The sequence below is a fragment of the Littorina saxatilis genome, linkage group LG12 (assembly GCF_037325665.1).
Source record: "Littorina saxatilis isolate snail1 linkage group LG12, US_GU_Lsax_2.0, whole genome shotgun sequence".
Taxonomy (NCBI): Eukaryota; Metazoa; Mollusca; class Gastropoda; order Littorinimorpha; family Littorinidae; genus Littorina; species Littorina saxatilis.
This window is the reverse complement of record NC_090256.1, coordinates 74571887-74593052: the sequence shown is the minus strand read 5'-3', so window position 1 is coordinate 74593052 and position 21166 is coordinate 74571887. Positions and strand designations below refer to the sequence as shown.

At 41.9% G+C, this 21166-nt stretch overlaps 1 protein-coding gene across 5 annotated transcripts in view; it reads left to right on the top strand.

Moving 5' to 3' along the window:
* Positions 1-21166, top strand: part of LOC138983229 (golgin subfamily A member 4-like) — a 74328-nt gene that overhangs the window by 38585 nt on the left and 14577 nt on the right. For 2 of the 5 annotated variants that reach the window (XM_070356644.1, XM_070356641.1), the window contains 10 exons: positions 1621-1751; positions 4314-5150; positions 5464-5529; positions 6286-6348; positions 8186-8215; positions 13503-13598; positions 14759-14920; positions 15587-15772; positions 19322-19444; positions 19943-20038. In XM_070356644.1, the coding sequence (XP_070212745.1) occupies positions 1621-1751; positions 4314-5150; positions 5464-5529; positions 6286-6348; positions 8186-8215; positions 13503-13598; positions 14759-14920; positions 15587-15772; positions 19322-19444; positions 19943-20038 (1790 nt within the window). Of the gene's footprint in view, positions 1-1620; positions 1752-4313; positions 5151-5463; positions 5530-6285; positions 6349-7476; positions 7531-8185; positions 8216-13502; positions 13599-14758; positions 14921-15586; positions 15773-19321; positions 19445-19942; positions 20039-21166 lie in introns of those variants that run through there. The other 3 variants (XM_070356642.1, XM_070356643.1, XM_070356645.1) reach the window with 3 other exon arrangements.

Genomic DNA, 21166 nt, shown 5'->3' with positions numbered 1-21166 from the left:
TGAAAACGACGTTAAACACCAAATAAAGAAAGAAAGAAAGTATGTGTTTGTGCTGCTTATAATGTCAGATGACTATGTTCATAATTCTTGCAATTCATATATGCGAACGGTGAATCGGAAGTGACACATTCTTCAGCAAGATTTTGTACGAAACGAGTGTGACTGGAGATTGCATGAACGATCCATAAATCTTCCCACCTGTGCGACAGCTGCATGTGTCCCGGGCTCAGCTCAAATGATCGCTATTAGAGTGACCGCGCTACAACACACCGAGTGACACACATCTGGGTGTTAACCTCAAGGGATCAATAACAAAAGGCGGAAAAAAAACCTGCTGGGCAATATGTCACATATCCTGGACGTGTCGGTTGTATTGTGCGCACTGACAAGATGAGATGCATCTCTCGGATATGTCGAGTCTGCATGATCTCAGCCATTTGATGTCTCTCTGAAAATCTCAGTGATGTTTTTGTGCATCTGAGCTGAAAGTGAGTGGTACCAGTACATGTAGTATCATCAGCTCTGACCAAATTGACAGATCTTTGTGCAATGAGTGCTGTAGTTTTGGTATCAGTGTTTGTCACATCATCGCAGTGTTAGAGTTGAGCTTGATGCCAAGGAACCGACCTAGACTAATAGGGCAAGACGAGGACATTTCATTTAGTTTTCCTTGTGCAAATTAATTCAAGCTGCTTTTCCTCTGGGGAAAGCAGCTGGCTATCGCACAGACTACCACAGTACTGCGCTACCCATGTTTTTGTTCTTTTCTTGCATGCATGTGTTTGTATTTTCAAGCCCAGAGACTTTCACTGTCAACTTGGAATCTTTATCATGTGCATGCATACACACTGTGAATAGTCTGCACAAAGTTGCATTACTCTGGTAAATAAATCCCTCATGGAAAAATGGGATGGAATTAACCCATCCACGCTGACTGCAACAAACTGGTTTTAAAGCCAACACAACTGAGCTGTCTCCCCGCCCCAGGTAGTCTTTTATCGGCAACATTATAAGCTTAACAGTGTGTGCCATCTGTTTGCCAGTGATGAATTGAGGTGGTTGTACTTTAGGTGATTCAATTTGCTTGCTTGATGCACAAGCTGTTGAGTTTATAAGTGAAGTTTTAGGGCATTTAGCAGAGAGCTGAGGAATGTGCTCAGTGTCAGATAATGTGGTCTTAACTAATGCAGAGTCTATGGTGCAGTGTACTCAGTGGATGTGTGTGTGTGTGTCTGTCAGTCTGTCTGTCTGTCAGTCTGTCTGTCTGTCTGTCTGTCTGTCTGTCTGTCTTGTCTGTCTGTCTTGTCTGTCTTGTCTGTGTGTGTGTGCGTGCGTGTGTGCGTGGGTGGGTGCCTGTGTGTGTGTGTGCGTGCCTGCATGTGTGTGGGTGTGTGCATGCGTATGTGTGTGCGTGTGTGTGTTTGTGCGTGTGTATGTTTGTGCGTGTGTGTGTTTGTGCGTGTGTGTGTGTTTGTGCATGTGTGTGGGTCTGTCTGAGCCTGTCTCTGCACAGGGCCATGAGAGAACATGAAACCTGCAGCAGTTCAAAAAAGTGTTGTGTGCTGTGTGAAGCTGTATCATAGCTATAATTTACATTTCTTTTGTATTGTGTGTTAACAGGTCAGGGCTCAGAGAGCGAGGATCTCCCAGCACGCAACTTGCAGTCGCTGGAATCAGAGAGGGTGCTTCACAGTGTGCGAAGCCTGACCAAGCCACCCGGGCTCACGCACACGCAGGAAGGCGTTGTACAGGTCAGTTTTCACTCTTTGTACTCATCTTCAGATATTTGTTTATTAATTAAGAGAAGGATTCTCTGAGAATCGTTTGAAAATCAACTTCCAACACTAAATTAACTTTTTTCTTTCTTTTTTTTTTCTTCAGTTTTTCATGATCTGTCTATACCATTTTCTGTATTTGTCTAAAAGTATTAACTCATGCCAAAAAGTAAAGCAACCCTGATTTAAAATCTGAAACAATATTTAAAACTCCTTCCTATTTATTGAGCTGCTAGCTAGAATAACTTTATGTATGTTTAAAGTTATCAAACATTGTCCTATGTTACCCAACTTTGTTTGAGGACAGGATCTTGCAACAAAATCTTTCATAACACTTAAGAAAATAGGTCCCAAATGAGGAAGGAATATTAACTCATTCGGGGCGCGTCTAAATTGTCCCTTGTGTTCTCTCCCGGCGCACCATTTTGACCCATTTAAAAAAATCCAAAAAAATCAACAACACAAGATAACCTTACCTACCTTACATTTTTGCAAAGTTTGAAACTTGCTCTTTTAGAAAATATATGAAACATTTGAAAGAACATACCTTTTGTTGTCTTCACATCCAGTCAAACTACCTCTTTGAAGCAAAAAAACAAAAACAATTTCTATGTCATGGGTTCATCATACACAATGTCATGATCGACACTTTCATTGTCCGAATCATCACCCAAATCATCGTCCATTGGCACAAACTCGTCACCAGAATCTAAAATATCATCTCCACTATCATCATCATCACTAAGGTCAAGATCAGAACCGTCCTGAATAACAAGTTCTAGCACTCTTTCCAAGTTGATGTTTCTTGTAGCAAAACGATCCGCCATCTTGGAAAAGTCAAAACACGTGGGTTGCACACCGTAAAAAAAATCAAATTATTCCCAACAATTGAAGGGAAGGAACTGTTTACAGTGAATGGTTCCACTGTAGACAGGCAGAAGTTTACTGCGGGGGTTGTTTCCCTTGGTTAGCGGGGCCGTTCACACCACTAAAAATTCGTTACATACATCGCATCGTAACATCTGAGGTGCCGGCAACGCAAAGCACAGCTATCGGATTAGGAAGTCTGAATCTCTGATACAACTCGAATGAGTTAATCCTAATTAACAACTTTTCCTAATGTTATTTTTTAGGCACGAAAATGACTGTGTAGGTGTTCCTGTTTTTCTGTGTTACGCAGCCCATGTTAAGGCGGTCTTTAATTGAGCAGGCATGAAAACTTTCTCTTTTCAGCGGAAATTCCGCCGTTTTTTTGTCACACTTTCGCTTTTTTTTTTAAATTTCCGCCGGAAAAAAAAAAGACCCCACAAAGAAAGAGGCAAAACGAAAGACGTGGCAAGCGTTACTCCCGCCACTGCTCAATTGGATAAACCGTAAATTGCCGAGTCCGCAAACGGATCGATTCGAGCCTTTCTTCACTTCCTGCCGCGCTTGAACAAATTTTTCTCTGGGAAATTCGGAGGTTTCCAAAGTTTGCGATGACCCTCTAACAGATGAAATGTGGCGATTTCAACAGCGTCACGGGGCCGCGAATCGGATCATAGAAGGACTGAAGAACGATTGGAGGTGGAACTGGCTTGATCGAGAATACGATGGCTGTCGTATTGGCGACGTTATCAGGAAAGTGTAGGTGAGAGGCAAGGCATTCTGTGTCGCATGTACGAAGACATTGAAGTATGGCAGTCGTGGGTTCGTGGCACTTCAGGCACACCTTGACACAAAGTGCCACTGTGACAAGCGGAACTTCCTTGCATTGTACAACATTTACTAGACTGGATGAAACTTTTGAAAATAGCCTGATTTCTACCCTGGATCAGTCAATTGGACTGAGGATGTGAAAGTGAGGATATATTAAGCCACAAGGGAGCTGCATTGTGCTAGGTAAATTGCATGATTATATGTGTTGTCATCTGTGAGAATTGTGTGTCAATAATACTGATATTCTTTATAATCTTTTTAGATTCCAATTTAGTGTTAAAGTTTTCAAAGGGGTCCTCATACAAGCTTACAATTTAATACCCATTTCAATATTTTGAAAAGCTAGAGCCCCTATATTTTCAAGGGCCCCACTGCAAGCTTGTTCGTATGTAATGTATGCTTATTCAGTAATGCCAATTTCAGATTTTGAAATGCCTACAGCCCCTTCAGTTTCAGGGGGCCTTATAAAGCTTGTGTATATATATATATATATATATGCCCATTTTAAGGCTCAGAAATGCTCAGAAATGCTGAAACCCCTTCAGCTCCAGGGGGCTTTGCCCCCTGGCCCCCACAAGGGGCGTTGCCCCTCGACCCCACTGGGGGCCTACTGCGGCCCCCAGACCCCCACTTTATTTTCCTCTTTTTTCACCTCCAGCTGTTTTCATGCCTGATTGAGCCCCAAGTCTTTTTACCAAAAACTTGGTGCTAAAGCTTTGTGCTGCTCGCTTCGCCAAGTAATTACTACGTGTAAGTTGACTTGGCCCAGTTAAGGTCAGGCTTGACTCGGCCTGTGTTACTCAGCCAGGCTTACTCAACCTGTGTTGTTGACTGTTTCAGGCTGAGAGGAGCAGTACAGTGAACGCCGGCCGAGCCCAGGGTGTGACGCCCGGTGAGCCTGAAGAGAGCCACTGGCGTCGGGTGGAGCTGAGGCGTCAGTCACAGGCAGGGGCGGAGCAGAGGGGAGCGTCCGCCTCCATGCCGCACGCCACAGCTACCACCACCAGCACTCTGCCGCTACAGGAGGAGCTAGTCATAGGACTCAGCCTCGCCTCCGAGAGCGAGCGCAGCAGTTTCAAATCACAGAATGACACGGATTCAGAAATGTCAGGCGCACCTACCACCCCCCGTCTGCGAGTGATTGGGTCCACTCAGCGGGGGACGTCATCGTCGGTGACCCCTGCCCCCGTTGCCGTGCCGTCTTCAGGGTCTGGCAGGGGCACCGACAGCCACCCACCACCCATGCCCACAGCCACCTCGGCGTGGTCATCACCTTCATCGCCTATCGCCCCGCAGCGCAAATCAAAGCAACAACGCACAAGTTCAGGTTTCGTCACGGATGATTCGTTCTACCTGCCAAGCTCCGCCCCGTCGGAGTCGGAGAGTGTGGAGGATGATGAAGCCCCGCCCCTTCCATCGTCCGCTCCTCCCGGACACCCCATGTCCTCCCCACCCTCCCCACCCTCCCGCCTCAAGCCTCAGGCCGTGTCCACCGCCCCTGTGACCAGCAGGACGTTCGTGTCGTCGGTCAGTCTGCCGCTCAGGGGACAGAGTGCGTCTGCCAGTGACAGTGGAGGGGGGGAGGCCGGAGCCGGGGGCGGTCAGAAGGGGAGACAATCGTCTGTTGTGGGGATGACCATCCGACAGAGGATTGCGCAGATTGAGAAGCAGCTGAAGGTGAGTGGCTGACTGGGAGACTTAAGTCTAAGGCTCGTACAGGGAGGAGATCACGTTTAAGTATCTCTTGGCAATAGACCGGAAATAACTCTGTGGAGTGTGTATGGGGTGTGAAAGAATGAATACTCTTGCTTTTAGTGAGCTGCAGGTCCCACTGTAGACTGTAGGATTGGAACAGTTTGTGCAATTCGCTGCTGGAAATTCATCATTCATGTCTGATATTGTCTTGCAGGATAAGAACACAAGAAAGGTAGGTTGTTGGAACGTTTGTTATTGACGGAACAATACATTCACTTATTATTATTACTTGCAGGATAAACCAAGCTCCAAGGCAGGTAGCAAGGCGGAAGATGAAGATGTCTTCAACTGGAAGGCAAATGTGAGTTTGTTTGTTAGTTCGGTTAAAATGATGATATGCGCACAGTACATTTTAATGAGAATGTTGAGGAATAAGTAGCATTTCTGTGTGTGTGGGTCTGTGTCTGTGTCTGTCTGTGTGTGTCTGTGTGTGTCTGTCTGTGTGTGTGTCTGTGTGTGTGTGTCTGTGTGTGTGTCTGTGTCTGTCTGTGTGTGTGATTGCATTGGATGTGTCTGTCTGTGTCTGTCTGTGTCTGTCTGTGTCTGTCTGTGTCTGTCTGTGTCTGTCTGTGTGTGTGTCTGTGTCTGTGTCTGTGTGTGTGATTGCATTGGATGTGTGTGTGTGTGAGAGAGAGAACAAGAGAAAGAGAGAGAGAATGAGAGAGAAGATCAGTAGGTTATTATAGTTACTACTCACTATCCCCGTTATCTGATATTTTTACAACCAGTAGAACAGGTACGGTCAGCAACAAATCCTTTCAAAGGCTTCCATGTAGCAAACAATTATTTCTGTCACAACTGTCGCTGAAAAGTTTCCTCAAGATGTTCAGCATGGGCACATTTCTCATCTGCTGTCATGTTTTTTTTGTTTTTGTTTTTTTTGATAAGAAAAACCCCAAGAATTATAGGTTAATTGAATGTTTTATTAAAGTTCCATTAACCTACAATTCTTGGTTTTTTTATTCTGAACTTTGGAACTTTAGCGGTCTATCTGTTTGGATTTTATTTTGTTTATTTGTTTTTTCATGTTTTGTTGTGTTGTACAATTTGTTACCAGGCCACGGAGAACGCCCGCTTGCTAGGACTAGCAGAGCGGGAAGGGAAACAGCTCAAAGACGATGTAAGTCACCTTTACATTTCTGCTGCATGATTCCCACAGTCTAACTGTACATGAATAACTTCCCACAGTTCTCTTTTCTGTTCATTCCCTGTGCCGTGGCGTCTCAGGCTGAAGAAATGATGGTGATATAAATTAGGCGAACAAATGCAATTAAGATTTTGAGAAAAAAGCAAATGCAGAGTGAGCTATAAGTTTGGGGCTCTGTAAATAAAGTTGTTTCTTGTCTATTTGCGGATAATTCTTTGGAGTATTGGAAAAGATGATGAAAAGTCAGTGTAGTTATTTCTGACCAACGTGAACACTGCATGGATAATGGCTTGCAACTCAATTAGATTAAATGCAAAACAAAAACTTTAATGTTGTAACTTTAAACAAACATAGAAGTCAACGGGTCAAGACTCCTGATACCTGTTAAGTGTTGACCTTCATTTTTCATTGGCTGTTTTAGTTTGCTAATGGTTATATGCCATCTATAATTGTCCATAGATACTAAATCTTTAAGCTTTTTTGATCCTTCAGCATTGAAGAGTTATTTATGCATTTAAGCAATATTTTTTTCTTCAAAATGGTAACTTTCATTATACTTGCCATCACAATTCTGAAGCCTGACTCAGTGTCTGTGCCACGTGAAAACTGTTTTAATGGTGAGCGTAAAGCTCTTCCTGTTGTGTTGAGTTCTTAACCAGAGATGAGCTGTAGTGGAATTTGAGCACTTTGTTAACAAGTTACCCTGAACCATTTGTGACTAATTAATTTGGTTTGATTAACATGCATCAGCCATGTTTGGTTCTAACGAGTGTTTTGTATTTAAATTTATTTGTTCCATTTTGTTGTGCTGCAAAACATGTGTACTAATCAAATGGAGTAAGGTTTTGAAGCAGCTAGACGGTGTTTTGAAAACAACATGGTTGAATTAAACCAGAAAGGTCATGGTATGAAATATACATGTAGCTAAATTGCTTTGTTTTCTGGAGTGGTATTAGCTCTCTTGAAGTGCTGAATGAATTTGTTTTTTCATATAATCCAGTTTCATTGAATGCTTTCACATTTGGACAGTGGGTAGTAGATTTTTTATTAAATTGTTTGCTTCATTAAAAATCATCACCTGAATTGGACTCTCCATTGCAGTTATAACCTTGACCTTTAACAGAAGGTCAAGGTCGGCCGAATAGGCATAGTGCAGTAAGTAGTCCCAGAGAAATCTCATTCCATTTCCACAGTTCCCCAACTATCCCTTACCCCCCATCCCCCTTACCTCCCCCTTCCCCCTTACCCCCCATCCCCCTTACCTCCCCCTTCCCTCCCTTCCAACCCCACCACCTTGTATTTTTATTTTTTCATCTGCCTTCAGTACATGTGTATATTTGGTGGCTTTACGGGCGTTGAATCTTGTCTCATATCTCTTGTATTAATTGTGTACGCTACATCGTTGTGCTGTGCTGGTTACTGACGAGGGTTACAGGTGTAATAATTATATGGTCTAGCCATCGCTTTGCCATCACTTTAGCTGTACAAATTACTGACAAGAGTTACAGGTGTATCGGGTGTATGGTCTAGCCATCGCTTTGCCATCACTTTAGCTGTACAAATTACTGACAAGGGTTACAGGTGTAATAATTATATGGTCTAGCCATCGCTTTGCCATCACTTTAGCTGTACAAATTACTGACAAGGGTTACAGGTGTATCGGGTGTATGGTCTAGCCATGGCTTTGCCGTCATTGTAGCTGTTCACATTACCGACGAGGGTTACAGGTGTATCAGTTGTATGGTCTAGCCATGGCTTTGCCGTCACGTACTGTAGCTGTACAAATTGTGTCTGTGCATTCTGACGCTAGCTGCCCCCCGCGGCACGTCGCAAGGAGAAGGTAAGGTGGAAGGCATGACGGGATGTGGTCACAATAGGGAAATTAGTTTGTTTCAGTGTCATCAGCGTAGGTTTTTTGTGGCATGATTTGGTGTTGAAGCATTTGTTGGCTACCTTCAGGTTTACTACTTGCTAGAGCTCACCAGAATTGCGATTGTTTGAGCTTGTGTGGTTTACTGTTCTGGGTTTGATCCTGTTCTTAAAGGCTCTGCTCGGCAAAATATTATTTGGAACAGTCTCGTCACGTATGTGTTAATAGTCTTCTGCTGATTTGTACACTTGGATACTTGGTTGCCCAAGGAGATTGAAATTGTGTTTATGGCTCAAAGGAGTGTCACGCTTTTTGGCTGTTATTTTTTCTTATATTTCGAGAAAGGAATTTATGCTGTTTTTGTTTTGTTTTGAAGAGTACGTCTGCACTTTTGTTTTTATATTATTATTGTTTACTTGTTCTTGCTTATTTTGTTTTCTTGGGTGGTCATACCACCTTTGATGTCTGTCAGTTTATTTTTCTGTCTAATTTTTTTTTTTAATTGATTTTGCAAATTTGTCTACGTTGCTTACAAGTAGAAAGTGCTGCTTTCGTTTAGAAATTGTCGTTTAGTGCCACCGATCTCGTTTTTCCTGGTGTCTGTTATGAATGGTATTCACTGGATCAGTTTCACAATTAGCTTCCGTTCATACGTGTTATTGGCATCGAATTTGGCATCTTTTCACTCTTTTGCTCTTGTGATAAACGTAGTGGCTTACCTTGCTTAAAGATTTAATACTATTTGGTTTAATATTAGTCTGCTAGCTGTAACAATAAAGATAACTGCTAGTGTATAACTTGTAAGTATACAATTAACAGAAACAATTTAGGTAAACATTAACTAACACAAAAAAGTAGCTAAAAGAACTTGTGTTTTTATAAAATTACTAGCATGAATAACTGCATGGGTCACATGCACCCAGCTCCCACTGAAATACAACCAAATACCTATTGACCCGTACCTATTTGAAAATATGTGACCCTCCACCACGAAATGAGTCGCATGTCACCTTTGCATGATTTTCATATATTTACATTTTCCTAAAGAGTTTTTTATGCTCTATCCAGTAGTGAAAACCATTTTAGAAAAGAGCGAAAACTGTTTGAGTTATAAGCCTGTGACTTTAGGTGACCCTCACACTGTTACCAGACACTCCCCGGACTTATATTAAGCCTAGCGCAGAACCGCGCGAGGTGACATGCGACTCATTTCGTGGTGGAGGGTCACATATAAGACAGGGAAAAAATCTCCCAATCAGACACAGCCAAATATACCTATACCTGACTTACACATGAAGATTTATTTTAGATGGCAAAAAACCCTCCCCCTCAGTTGATCACAACTAAATACCTGTAACCCACTTACACATGAACAGGAAATTTAATAAGACGACAAAAGGAAACCAAGAAAGGTCTTCCTGGCCAGGAATTGAGCCCTTTAATTGGTGCTTATATACATGTAGCGGAATATCTTCCCGTGACACCTTTTGTGATCAATATCTACTATTTGTACACAACAAGACGTGAATCGGGGTTTAAATTGTAAGCTCTGAATTATGTAGGTACAACTACAGTGCAGTTTCTGAGATTCAGGGGCAGAATGTTTTCATTATTTTGAAATGGTAGGTCGATCACTTTCACACTTTTTCAAGTACGTATCCCATTAAGATATGCCTTATATAACAATGAGGCTGCTGAGGTAGTGTAGCTGTCAGTGTGTTTGTAGTGTGCGTAGCATCTGACCCTGGAGCTGCTGTTTGAACATTATAATTGCTGAATCAATGCATACATGTACAGACAGGTGGTGAAGACAAAGCTGCCTTTGGGCATGTGGCTGTATTAGCGCATGGTATGTTTCTTTATTTCAGCATCACTAAAGATCTGGTTGTGTAGAAATAGCTAATTAACTGGATGGTTATTGCACATACATGTACATCTGGCTTACACTAATGTGTAAGCATCAGAGCCTCATTATCTCCCTTAGTTCACATCACCCAGACTGCAACACTCTGTCATTTGCATCTCAATTAAAGATTGACCTTCCTTCCAGTGTACACAAGCATGTACCGCAGATCAGTTGAAGCTAGTACATGTAATTAGAGCATGCTTCCACTTGATCACATACAACAAATCAGTTGAAGCTAGTACATGTAATTAGAGCATGCTTCCACTTGATCACATACAACAAATCAGTTGAAGCTAGTACATGTAATTAGAGCATGCTTCCACTTGATCACATACAACAAATCAGTTGAAGCTAGTACATGTAATTAGAGCATGCTTCCACTTGATCACATACAACAAATCAGTTGAAGCTAGTACATGTAATTAGAGCATGCTTCCACTTGATCATATACAACAAATCAGTTGAAGCTAGTACATGTAATTAGAGCATGCTTCCACTTGATCATATACAACAACTCCACAGTCTGGCTGTTACCTGTGCCAAGTAGGAATTTGTTTGGCTGACTTGATTTTGTAAGTGACACCTAGTACATACATGTATGCCGATCTACAACTTCAATTCGTTATCATATTGTACTCTATATAGCTGCACAGGAAACACCCATCCTGTTGAATTTTGGTATACGTCAAAGTGGAAGAATGCTCTGTAATTATCCCATGTAAAAGCCTGCATGGCCAGATCTGTGGTTGGTCATATGATGGATTACATGAGAAGGAATTAAGATAACTGCATGTACATGGATTAAACTGAACGTGCCAGCATCACAACTGAATTATCTCCCCATGTTGTCCATCACAGCTTCTAGACATGCTGCGAGTCACACTGGTGCAGTGTATTGAACACTAGTACTTAGGATTTAGCATTAAGTTACGCATAGATCTATTTATGTGTATATATACTGTAAATGAATCTTTCATACAGCATGTGGTGACTGAAGTACAACGTGAAAGTGAGATTTGTAAGTTAATGCTTTCAACTAGCACTGTAGGTATACAATTACTGTGTACTTAATAATGAATAGTTGCATGTATCTAAGACATTTGTGTTGATTAGATAAAAGGCCTGCTAACTAACTCGAGGAAGAAAGATTAATGCAACTTATACAACTATAGCACTATTATTTGTTGAACAAGAAAAACAAACACTCCACTTTAACAGTGACAGACAGACAGACAGACAGACAGACAGACAGACAGACAGACAGACAGACAGACAGAAATACGGACAGACAGACAGACAGAAATACGGAAAGACAGACAGACAGAAATACGGACAGACAGACAGACAGAAATACGGAAAGACAGACAGACAGAAATACGGAAAGACAGACAGACAGAAATACGGAAAGACAGACAGACAGAAATACGGAAAGACAGACAGACAGAAATACGGAAAGACAGACAGACAGAAATACGGAAAGACAGACAGACAGAAATACGGAAAGACAGACAGACAGAAATACGGAAAGACAGACAGACAGAAATACAGACAGACAGACAGACTGAAATACGGACAGACAGACTGAAATACAGACAGACAGACTGAAATACAGACTGAAATACAGACAGACAGACTGAAATACAGACAGACAGACAGACAGAAATACGGAAAGACAGACAGACAGAAATACGAAAAGACAGACAGACAGAAATACGGAAAGACAGACAGACAGAAATACGGAAAGACAGACAGACAGAAATACGGAAAGACAGACAGACAGAAATACGGAAAGACAGACAGACAGAAATACGGAAAGACAGACAGACAGAAATACGGAAAGACAGACAGACAGAAATACGGAAAGACAGACAGACAGAAATACGGAAACCGGGAAAGACAGACAGAAATACGAAAGACAGACAGACAGAAATACGGAAAGACAGACAGACAGAAATACGGAAAGACAGACAGAAATACGGAAAGACAGACAGACAGAAATACAGAAAGACAGACAGACAGAAATACAGAAAGACAGACAGACAGAAATACAGAAAGACAGACAGACAGAAATACGGAAAGACAGACAGACAGAAATACAGAAAGAAAGACAGACAGAAATACAGAAAGACAGACAGACAGAAATACGGAAAGACAGACAATTACAGAATAATTAAGGATGCAGTTGAAATTAAACAACAAAAGAGAGAGATAAAAAGTATGCAGATATGTTTTATTTTAGTAAACGCAAAAGTGTGTGCATGTGTGGGTGTATATATATGTGTGTGTGTGTGTGTGTGTGTGTCTGAACGAGCAGGCGGGGAGGGGGGGGGGGGGTAGAGGGCTTAGGAGAAGGTACAAGGGAGGATGGTGCATGTATGCTTCATCTTCAAAATCCATATGTTCCATCGGACACCAGCAAACATGTCCTATTGTGGAATGGTCAGCTTGCATATATGATCAGATTGATCTGCATATAACATTACATCATATAACAAAAACAAAATACTTGTTGTGGGTAAAATTAACTCTTTCAAAGGAATTTTACAGGAATTAATAGAAAATGATACAGTTGTACTTGATTGTTTTTGTTCTTAGAAAATCTATGTTGAGACTAGTATGTTTTGAATTTTTTTGAGTCACTTGAGAAAAAGTGACTCTATGTAATCGGTCAGTGTTAGTCTGTCCGGCCGGCCGTCCGGCCGGCCGTCCGGCCGGCCGTCCGTAGACACCACCTTAACGTTGGACTTTTCTCGGAAACTATCAAAGCGATCGGGCTCATATTTTGTTTAGTCGTGACCTCCAATGACCTCTACACTTTAACGATGGTTTCGTTGACCTTTGACCTTTTTCAAGGTCACAGGTCAGCGTCAAAGGAAAAATTAGACATTTTATATCTTTGACAAAGTTCATCGGATGTGATTGAAACTTTGTAGGATTATTCTTTACATCAAAGTATTTACATCTGTAGCCTTTTACGAACGTTATCAGAAAAACAAGGGAGATAACTAGCCTTTTCTGTTCGGCAACACACAACTTAACGTTGGGCTTTTCTCGGAAACTATAAAAGTGACCGGGCTCAAATTTTATGTGAACGTGACTCATTGTGTTGTGAATAGCAATTTCTTCCTGTCCATCTGATGCCTCATATAATATTCAGAACTGCGAAAGTGACTCGATCGAGCGTTTGCTCTTCTTGTTTGTTTTTTAGAGAATCTATGTTGAGACTAATATGTCCAGCAAGCAGAACGTTGCATGACTGACCCCTTCACTGAAATTAATTCTCAACTTTGAGATGGACATATGACTGCATGCAGGCGTCTTGGTATTAATTGCCATCATTTTTCTTTTCAGATAAATAGATTGGAGAAGGATTTGGAGGAGAAACGACGCTATATTGATATTTTTGAAAAATGGATTCTTGATGCTGATGAAATACTTAAGAATAAGGTAAGACTAAGAGTATTGACTTTCCATTTAGTATTAATATTTTTCATCATTGACATGACTAAAATGATTAAATTTAGCAAAACATTTTCAGAGAATGATCAATTAATACACTGGGGAGTTAATGAACATTTATGACTAACTTTATCTTCCATGATTGTTCCCGCAGTAACTCAGTAAATTCCATCAGCTCATACTGCTCACATAACTTTTTCTCCGGAAGCAGCAAAAGGGTTGGTTTCTTGAAATCCCCCCCCCCCTCGTTCAGACACACACACACACACTGTGACACACACACTGACACACACACCCACTGACACACTGACACACTGACACACACACACACACACTGACACACACACACACACACACACACTGACACAGACACACACACACACACACACACACACACACACACACACACACACACACACACACACACACACACACACACACACACACACACACACACACACACACACACACACACACACACACACACACACACTGTCAATGTCAATGTCAAACCTTGACCGCTATATTAACTTTAGTATTATTACTTGCAGACAGATTCTGATTTAGCAGCTGAAAGCTTGAGTCATCATGTAACCTATACATGTACAACAAAGTGACTGGTGAGATGAACAAAGTTAGAAAACAAAAGAATTCTGTGCTCACCGATACAAGGACAGCGCAAGACAGTACGAATTTTCGCTTATGTAAGATTCATCAGGAACTAACAAACACAAAAGGCAACAAAAAGCAGACGGAACACGGAACAAACCAGGTTTGAAAAGAATATGGAGGGAGAATATTCCTTCATCATGTAACATTAACAGGGAAGGAATGTACTTTTATGAACCTCCTAACATTGCCAAAAATGTCAGAAAATCAGGTCTTTAAAAGGAGCCTTCAGCCGGAATTCTGAACACTCAAGGGGATACATTTATGGAGGTTATGAACAGAGATTTGAGAAAGCAAAGTACATGTACGTCTTTAAAGTTTAAAAGTCTTAAATTAGGAGGATGTCAGTGAATTCCGTTGTAGTTTAAATGAAAGACAAGTGTTCTGGAATTAATCTCGTTCCTTACATATCTATGAACCACAAATAAGAGAAACTGTTTAAGCATCCTCACGGTTTATCACTAATCTCGTTTGCGCAGAACAAGAAGAACGACCGTGACCTTGTTCAGCATCTGCAGACGGAGGTGAAGCACCTGAAGCAGGATCTGTCCAACGCTGGGTACAGAAAGGACGACATCTTCACCGACCCTGCCGCTCTTAAGACAGAGCTTGACCGCAAGGAGAGAGAACTCAGTGCCAAGGTAGGCAGCACAGCTTGACCGGTCATTTCTCTGTCTAGCTCTGCTGGTTGTGAATCCTGCCCAGATACTGACCTTTCACTTGTGAAATTTCATTTCAACGCCTGTTTGATCAGAACACCTGTCTTGGGCGGGGAAATAGCTCAGTCGGTAGCAGCGCCGGCTTCAAAACCAGTTGTCGCTATCAGTGTGAGTTTGATCCCCACGTTCAGCGAGGGATTTATTTCCCAGAGTCAACTTTGTGCAGATTCTCCTCAGTGTCCGAAAACCCCTATGTGCATGCATGCGCACGATAAAGATCCCAAGTTCACAGCAAAAGTCTCAGGGCTTGGAAACACGAATACACCCAGGCAGAAAAAAGACAATAAATTGGGTAGTGCCGTACTGTATGGCCAGTGGGAAAGCAGCCTGAATTTCTATGAGGGTAAACTGACAGGACGATAAAGAACCCAAGTTCACAGCGAAAGTCTCATGGCTTGAATACACGCATGCATGAAAAAGAAAATAAATTGGGTAACGCCGTACTGTATGGCCAGTGAGAAAGCAGCCCGACTTCTCGTGAGGGTAACCTCAGAGGACGATATCAAATCTTATTCTTATCCTTATCTTGATGCTCACCTGTGTGGTGTTTTCACCTGTCTTATGTTTTTCCACCTGTCATGTTTTCAGCGCACAGAGGTGGAGACGCTGGTGGGGGAGATGCAGCGGTGGCAGCAGGAGTGCAGCAACGTGGAGATGATGCGTCGCTCGGCGCTGGACTCCCTGCGACTGCTGGAGACGGAGGTGACCCAGTTACAGGACGCCGACGTGGAACTCAAACAGATGAAGGACGATTACAACACCTTGCGGGGACAGGTGAGAGAAAGGGAGGGTGTTGGTGTCATGATGGAGACTGTCTTTTTTGTGTACCTGAGAAACGAAGGGACGCAAGTGCTCAAAATGCAAACAGCATGTGCAACAAGAGTGAGAGGTATTCGGAACCAATGCCCTGGCATCTGACAGAGCCAACAAGCATCGAAATGAACAAGTGACCTTCATCCTCATCACCGTCATTTTTGTGTCAGGTTTCTGCCATGAAAACTGCGGTACTGTTGATCATAGGAAAGCTTGTTGAGTTTTCTCACAGAGTTGATGGGGTCATGAATATTAGTGATAGTATAAGGAATAAACCCCCTGATTAGCATTTCTACAAGAATGAGATTGAATAACATTACCCCATATGCGTTTTATAGAAAGTCATGGAACTATCCTACCGTCTGCTTGGAGGCTCTTTCCCTTGAGCACTAGATCCTCGATCCAGGAGTGCTTACGGCAGCGATATATTGTGCAGTGAATTTTTCTGTGCGTGTTGTCAAAACAGTTAGGAAAGCTGTTCGTGTCAAGCAGTTAATTGGGGGTAAGCAATTTTATGTCTGATATTTTCTTTGATTTGTAATGATAGCAACTGTCATTTTTCATTCAAAATTTGTATGTGCACATTTGTCATGGTAAGTATCAGTAGTGAAGTGAATGTGTACACTTTGAGGGCCCTTTATCTGCAGGTAAGTCAAGTAACAATATGAATGAGAGAGTTGTTTTGTCAGCTTGTCGTATCATCTGTGTTTTCCTCATAAAGTACGAAGACATATGGCATCGCTACAAAGACCTCAACCAGGCTCTCAGTGACAAGGACGACCTTGAGTTCACCTTGAAGAGAACCGTTCTTGAACGTGACCATTTGAAATGTGACCTGGAAAATGTCACCAAGGAGCGTGATGACCTTGAACCCCAGCTGCATGAACTGCGTGACAAAGTTCGAGGCTTGTCAAATGTGGAAGCTGAAAATTCATCTTTGGAGTTGCAAGTCTCAAACCTGACCAATACTTTGAAAGAGAGGGTAACAGTCACATCTTGGGATTTGATGGTTGCATGCTCCCAACATTTGTTTGCGGGTTTTTGACCTTGGGTCACAGTTTTGGTCACATGTTCACCTGTTCCTATTGCGCTTTTGCTGATTCCTTTCTTCCCTGGTGAGCTCGAGCTCTGTTTGGATCGAGTCACCATTTGCAATTAAGCTTCACCGTTTTCTTTACCTTGATGGAATCCCACTCGTCACTAGTTGAACACTTACACACACTTTATAATGACCCTGGCAAATGGATTGAGACGCACTGTTCACTGCACACGAAATGCGGACAATGATTTTCTGGATCTTGGGGGATGCATGACATTGTATTGGTTTAGTTATTTCTGACTTCCATAGCCTATTCTTGACACCGTCCCCCCGTTTTGCTTTTGATTGAATTCTCTCTACTACCAAAACTGTTAATTTCTAATTCTCTTTTTTTCTGAACCCTAGATCAGTACTAATGTATATGCTGAGCATTATAGAGCACAACATGGTGATAAGTTGATGATGATGGTCACAGCATGGTCTAACCTCATTCCTTCACTGGTGTCGATCACCGTCACTCTTGCACTAGCTGGTCCTGATTCATTGTAAATTATCCTTTTAAGTCATTCCTATATATATACTCCCCAATTTAAGACTCCCTCCCTTTTAAGACTCTGTTTTCTGGCGGGGATGTAGCTCAGTCGGTAGCGCGCTGGATTTATATCCAGTTGGCCGCTGTCAGCGTGAGTTCGTCCCCACGTTCGGCGAGAGATTTATTTCTCAGAGTCAACTTTGTGTGCAGACTCTCCTCGGTGTCCGAACACCCCCCGTGTGTACACGCAAGCACAAGACCAAGTGCGCACGAAAAAGATCCTGTAATCCATGTCAGAGTTCGGTGGGTTATAGAAACACGAAAATACCCAGCATGCTTCCTCCGAAAACGGCGTATGGCTGCCTAAATGGCGGGGTTAAAAAACGGTCATACACGTAAAATTCCACTCGTGCAAAAAACACGAGTGTACGTGGGAGTTTCAGCCCACGAACGCAGAAGAAGAAGAAGACCCTGTTTTCTCAGACTTTCTGTTCATTTTCTCTGTAAATGTACCCCCATTTTAAGACTGACCCTTCTTTTTAAGACCTGATTTGTTCAGATTTGTGGCGGTCGTAAAGGGGGGGTTCCACTGTACCTCATGCTCACCACACGAGAGACGCAGTTCTTTACTCTCACTTCATTTTGTGCATGTTATAGCATTGTCTCGTAACTAACGCGATAGTCGGACAGAGTTGCGCCCCTGGAACGGCAGGTAGTTCCGGTTTGTGTTTGCAAAATGGAACCGCATGACAATCCGCCCTTCAACTTCTTTACCCGCGTAGTTTGAACAGCAGACACAGTAACGTTTCCCTCCACCACTAATCTTCTTCTCTCGTTCAGCCAGTTTGGACGTAAACATAACAACCGGAACTACCCGCCGACAGCGCCGCGGGCTATGGCAGGGACGGACAACTCTTATCACTTTGGTTTTGAGACAATGCTATACCTTCTATCCCTCTTACAGTTCACGTCACACCAAGGGGTCGCTGCTGTAAACATCTCAACATTTTCATAATTAATGTATGGCCGTTTCAGTAAATTTAAAATTAAACTATGATAAGCTTCTTTTGTTTCTCTTTTTTTGCGTCCCAAGGACATATTGTAAGAAAAAGCCCAGCCTTTAGATGTTAATCCTTGTCGAATAAAGTTCAGTTCAGTTCAGTTCTCTCTCTATGGATAATATTTATATAGCATCAGCTTAGAATTGGTGCTGTTGTTCTTAGCTTGATAAGAGAGAACAAGTAGCAGAGCATTGGTTTTTGTTTGGCAGGTCCCTTTTTAATTTCCTTTTCACATTATATAATATTATTTATTTTTCCTTTGGCATTCTGTAATTTGCCCTTAATTTTCATCTCAGGTTAAAATTAAAAGTCTTTTTGTTTTCTATTGGTTAAATTTAGCAGAAGCGCTTGAAGTTATACTTTTCTTCTGTTTTTACCCCCTGTTTCTTTTACTAGTGTTTTTAATGCCTTTTTTGCATTTATGAAGCGAACGATAGATAGCCAGGTTTTGATAAAATACTTGTTTTTCTTGGCGTAAAATGAATGAAGTCTGAATATGAGTTGACTGTAAATTAAAACTGTGATTTTTTCATTAGTTTAGGCGTTATTTATTTTTTTTAAGTGATGGATTTAACGTTACATAGTTGTTCTAATTCTGAATATAACTGCGTTTTGTTGCTGACTATGAAACTGCTCCACAACATAACATTAGGTAAGACTTTTTTCTTTTGAATTATAGATAAGTGAACGCTGTAACTATTTTTATAACACCAGAAAAATCCAGTCTCATACTGTTACCCACCTGGTTTCAAGTTTTAATTTTCGTTCTCAGAAAATTCATCATAGGCTCATGACAGATCAAAGATTCTCTCCCCTCCTCATGTTCATGTTCTTACCTCATTCTCCGGACTTTCATTGTCATCGTGCAACGCTGTCAGACCCAGAAGATTCGGGAACTGTATGAGGAAAACCTCAGTCTGCATGAACGCATGGCTGAGTTGCAGCATCGCATGGACCGTCTGCGAGAAACCAGGCGCGACATGGACAATATGTGTGCACGGGCAAGTGCTGACTTTGTCTTGACATCATTTGTTGTTGTTGTTGTTGTTGTTGTTGTTGTTGTTGTTGTTGTTGTTGTTGTTGTTGTTGTTGTTGTTGTTGTTGTTGTTGTTGTTGAAACTTTGCTCTTATTGTTTGAAAACCACCCACTGATTGACTGTGAACAAGTTTCTTCGTACAGGTGGAACACCGCAAGGTTCAAATCCTGATGGCGAGCTTTGTTTGATATACATGTACTTGTTCAACGATGGAAATTCTGTGTTTTTTTAACATGTGTTTTTCTAACTTGTGTTTCTTTTGTATGAGGATGTGTGTGTGTGTGTGTGTGTGTGTGTGTGTGTGTGTGTGTGTGTGTGTGTGTGTGTGTGTGTGGTGTGTGTGTGTGTGTGTGTGTGTGTGTGTGTGTATGCAAGCAAACCGGATGTGAATCTGTCTTTACATCTATGTTTTAATCTGTGTGGTTAATGTGGCAATAATTTGATATGTCTGTGTGTCCACAGTACGATGAAGTGGTGGTTGAGAACAACAAGGCGGTGTCGGCAGTGCACTCGCTCAGAGCCAAGGTGGCGCGACTCTCAAAGAAGTGCCAGGAGAAGGTAAGTCAGTGTGAAGTTCCCTCTGAAGGGTTATATCTGTGTCACCAAGTGTCCTAAGCACAAGAATCACCTTTAGAGGCAGTCAAATAGGAGTGGATAACAGCTTATCCATCTCTCTATCTTAATCAGAATCTTGATATGTTTTTGAAGCCTAAAAAGTCTATAAACATATATCCATACTGCTACTTTTCTGTATTTTTATCTGTCTTTGTAAATGGTTTGTTTTATCAAAAATTAAACGTTCCATTAATTATAACTAACCATTTTTGACTCACATGCGAAGCAAAAGTGAGTCTATGTACTCACCCGAGTCGTCCGTCCGTTCGTCCCCCCCGTCCGTCCGGCCGTCCGGCCGGCCGTCCGGAAAACTTTAACGTTGGATATTTCTTGGACACTATTCAGTCTATCAGTACCAAATTTGGCAAGATGGTGTATGATGACAAGGCCCCAAAAAACATACATAGCATCTTGACCTTGCTTCAAGGTCAAGGTCGCAGGGGCCATAAATGTTGTCTAAAAAACAGCTATTTTTTACATTTTTCCCATTTTCTCTGAAGTTTTTGAGATTCAATACCTCACCTATATATGATATATAGGGCAAAGTAAGCCCCATCTTTTGATACCAGTTTGATTTACCTTGCTTCAAGGTCAAGGTCACAGGAGCTCTTCAAAGTTGGATTGTATACATATTTTGAAGTGACCTTGACCCTGAACTATGGAAGATAACTGTTTCAAACTTAAAAATTATGTGGGGCACATGTTATGCTTTCATCATGAGACACATTTGGTCACATATGATCAAGGTCAAGGTCACTTTGACCCTTTTGAAATGTGACCAAAATAAGGTAGTGAACCACTAAAAGTGACCATATCTCATGGTAGAAAGAGCCAATAAGCACCATTGTACTTCCTATGTCTTGAATTAACAGCTTTGTGTTGCATGACCTTGGATGACCTTGACCTTGGGTCAAGGTCACATGTATTTTGGTAGGAAAAATGTGTAAAGCAGTTCTTAGTGTATGATGTCATTGCTAGGTTTAGTTATTTGACCTTGACCCTGAAGGTCAAGGTCATGTAAAGGTCAAGGTCAAGCATGTGAGTCGTATGGGCTTTGCCCTTCTTGTTGTT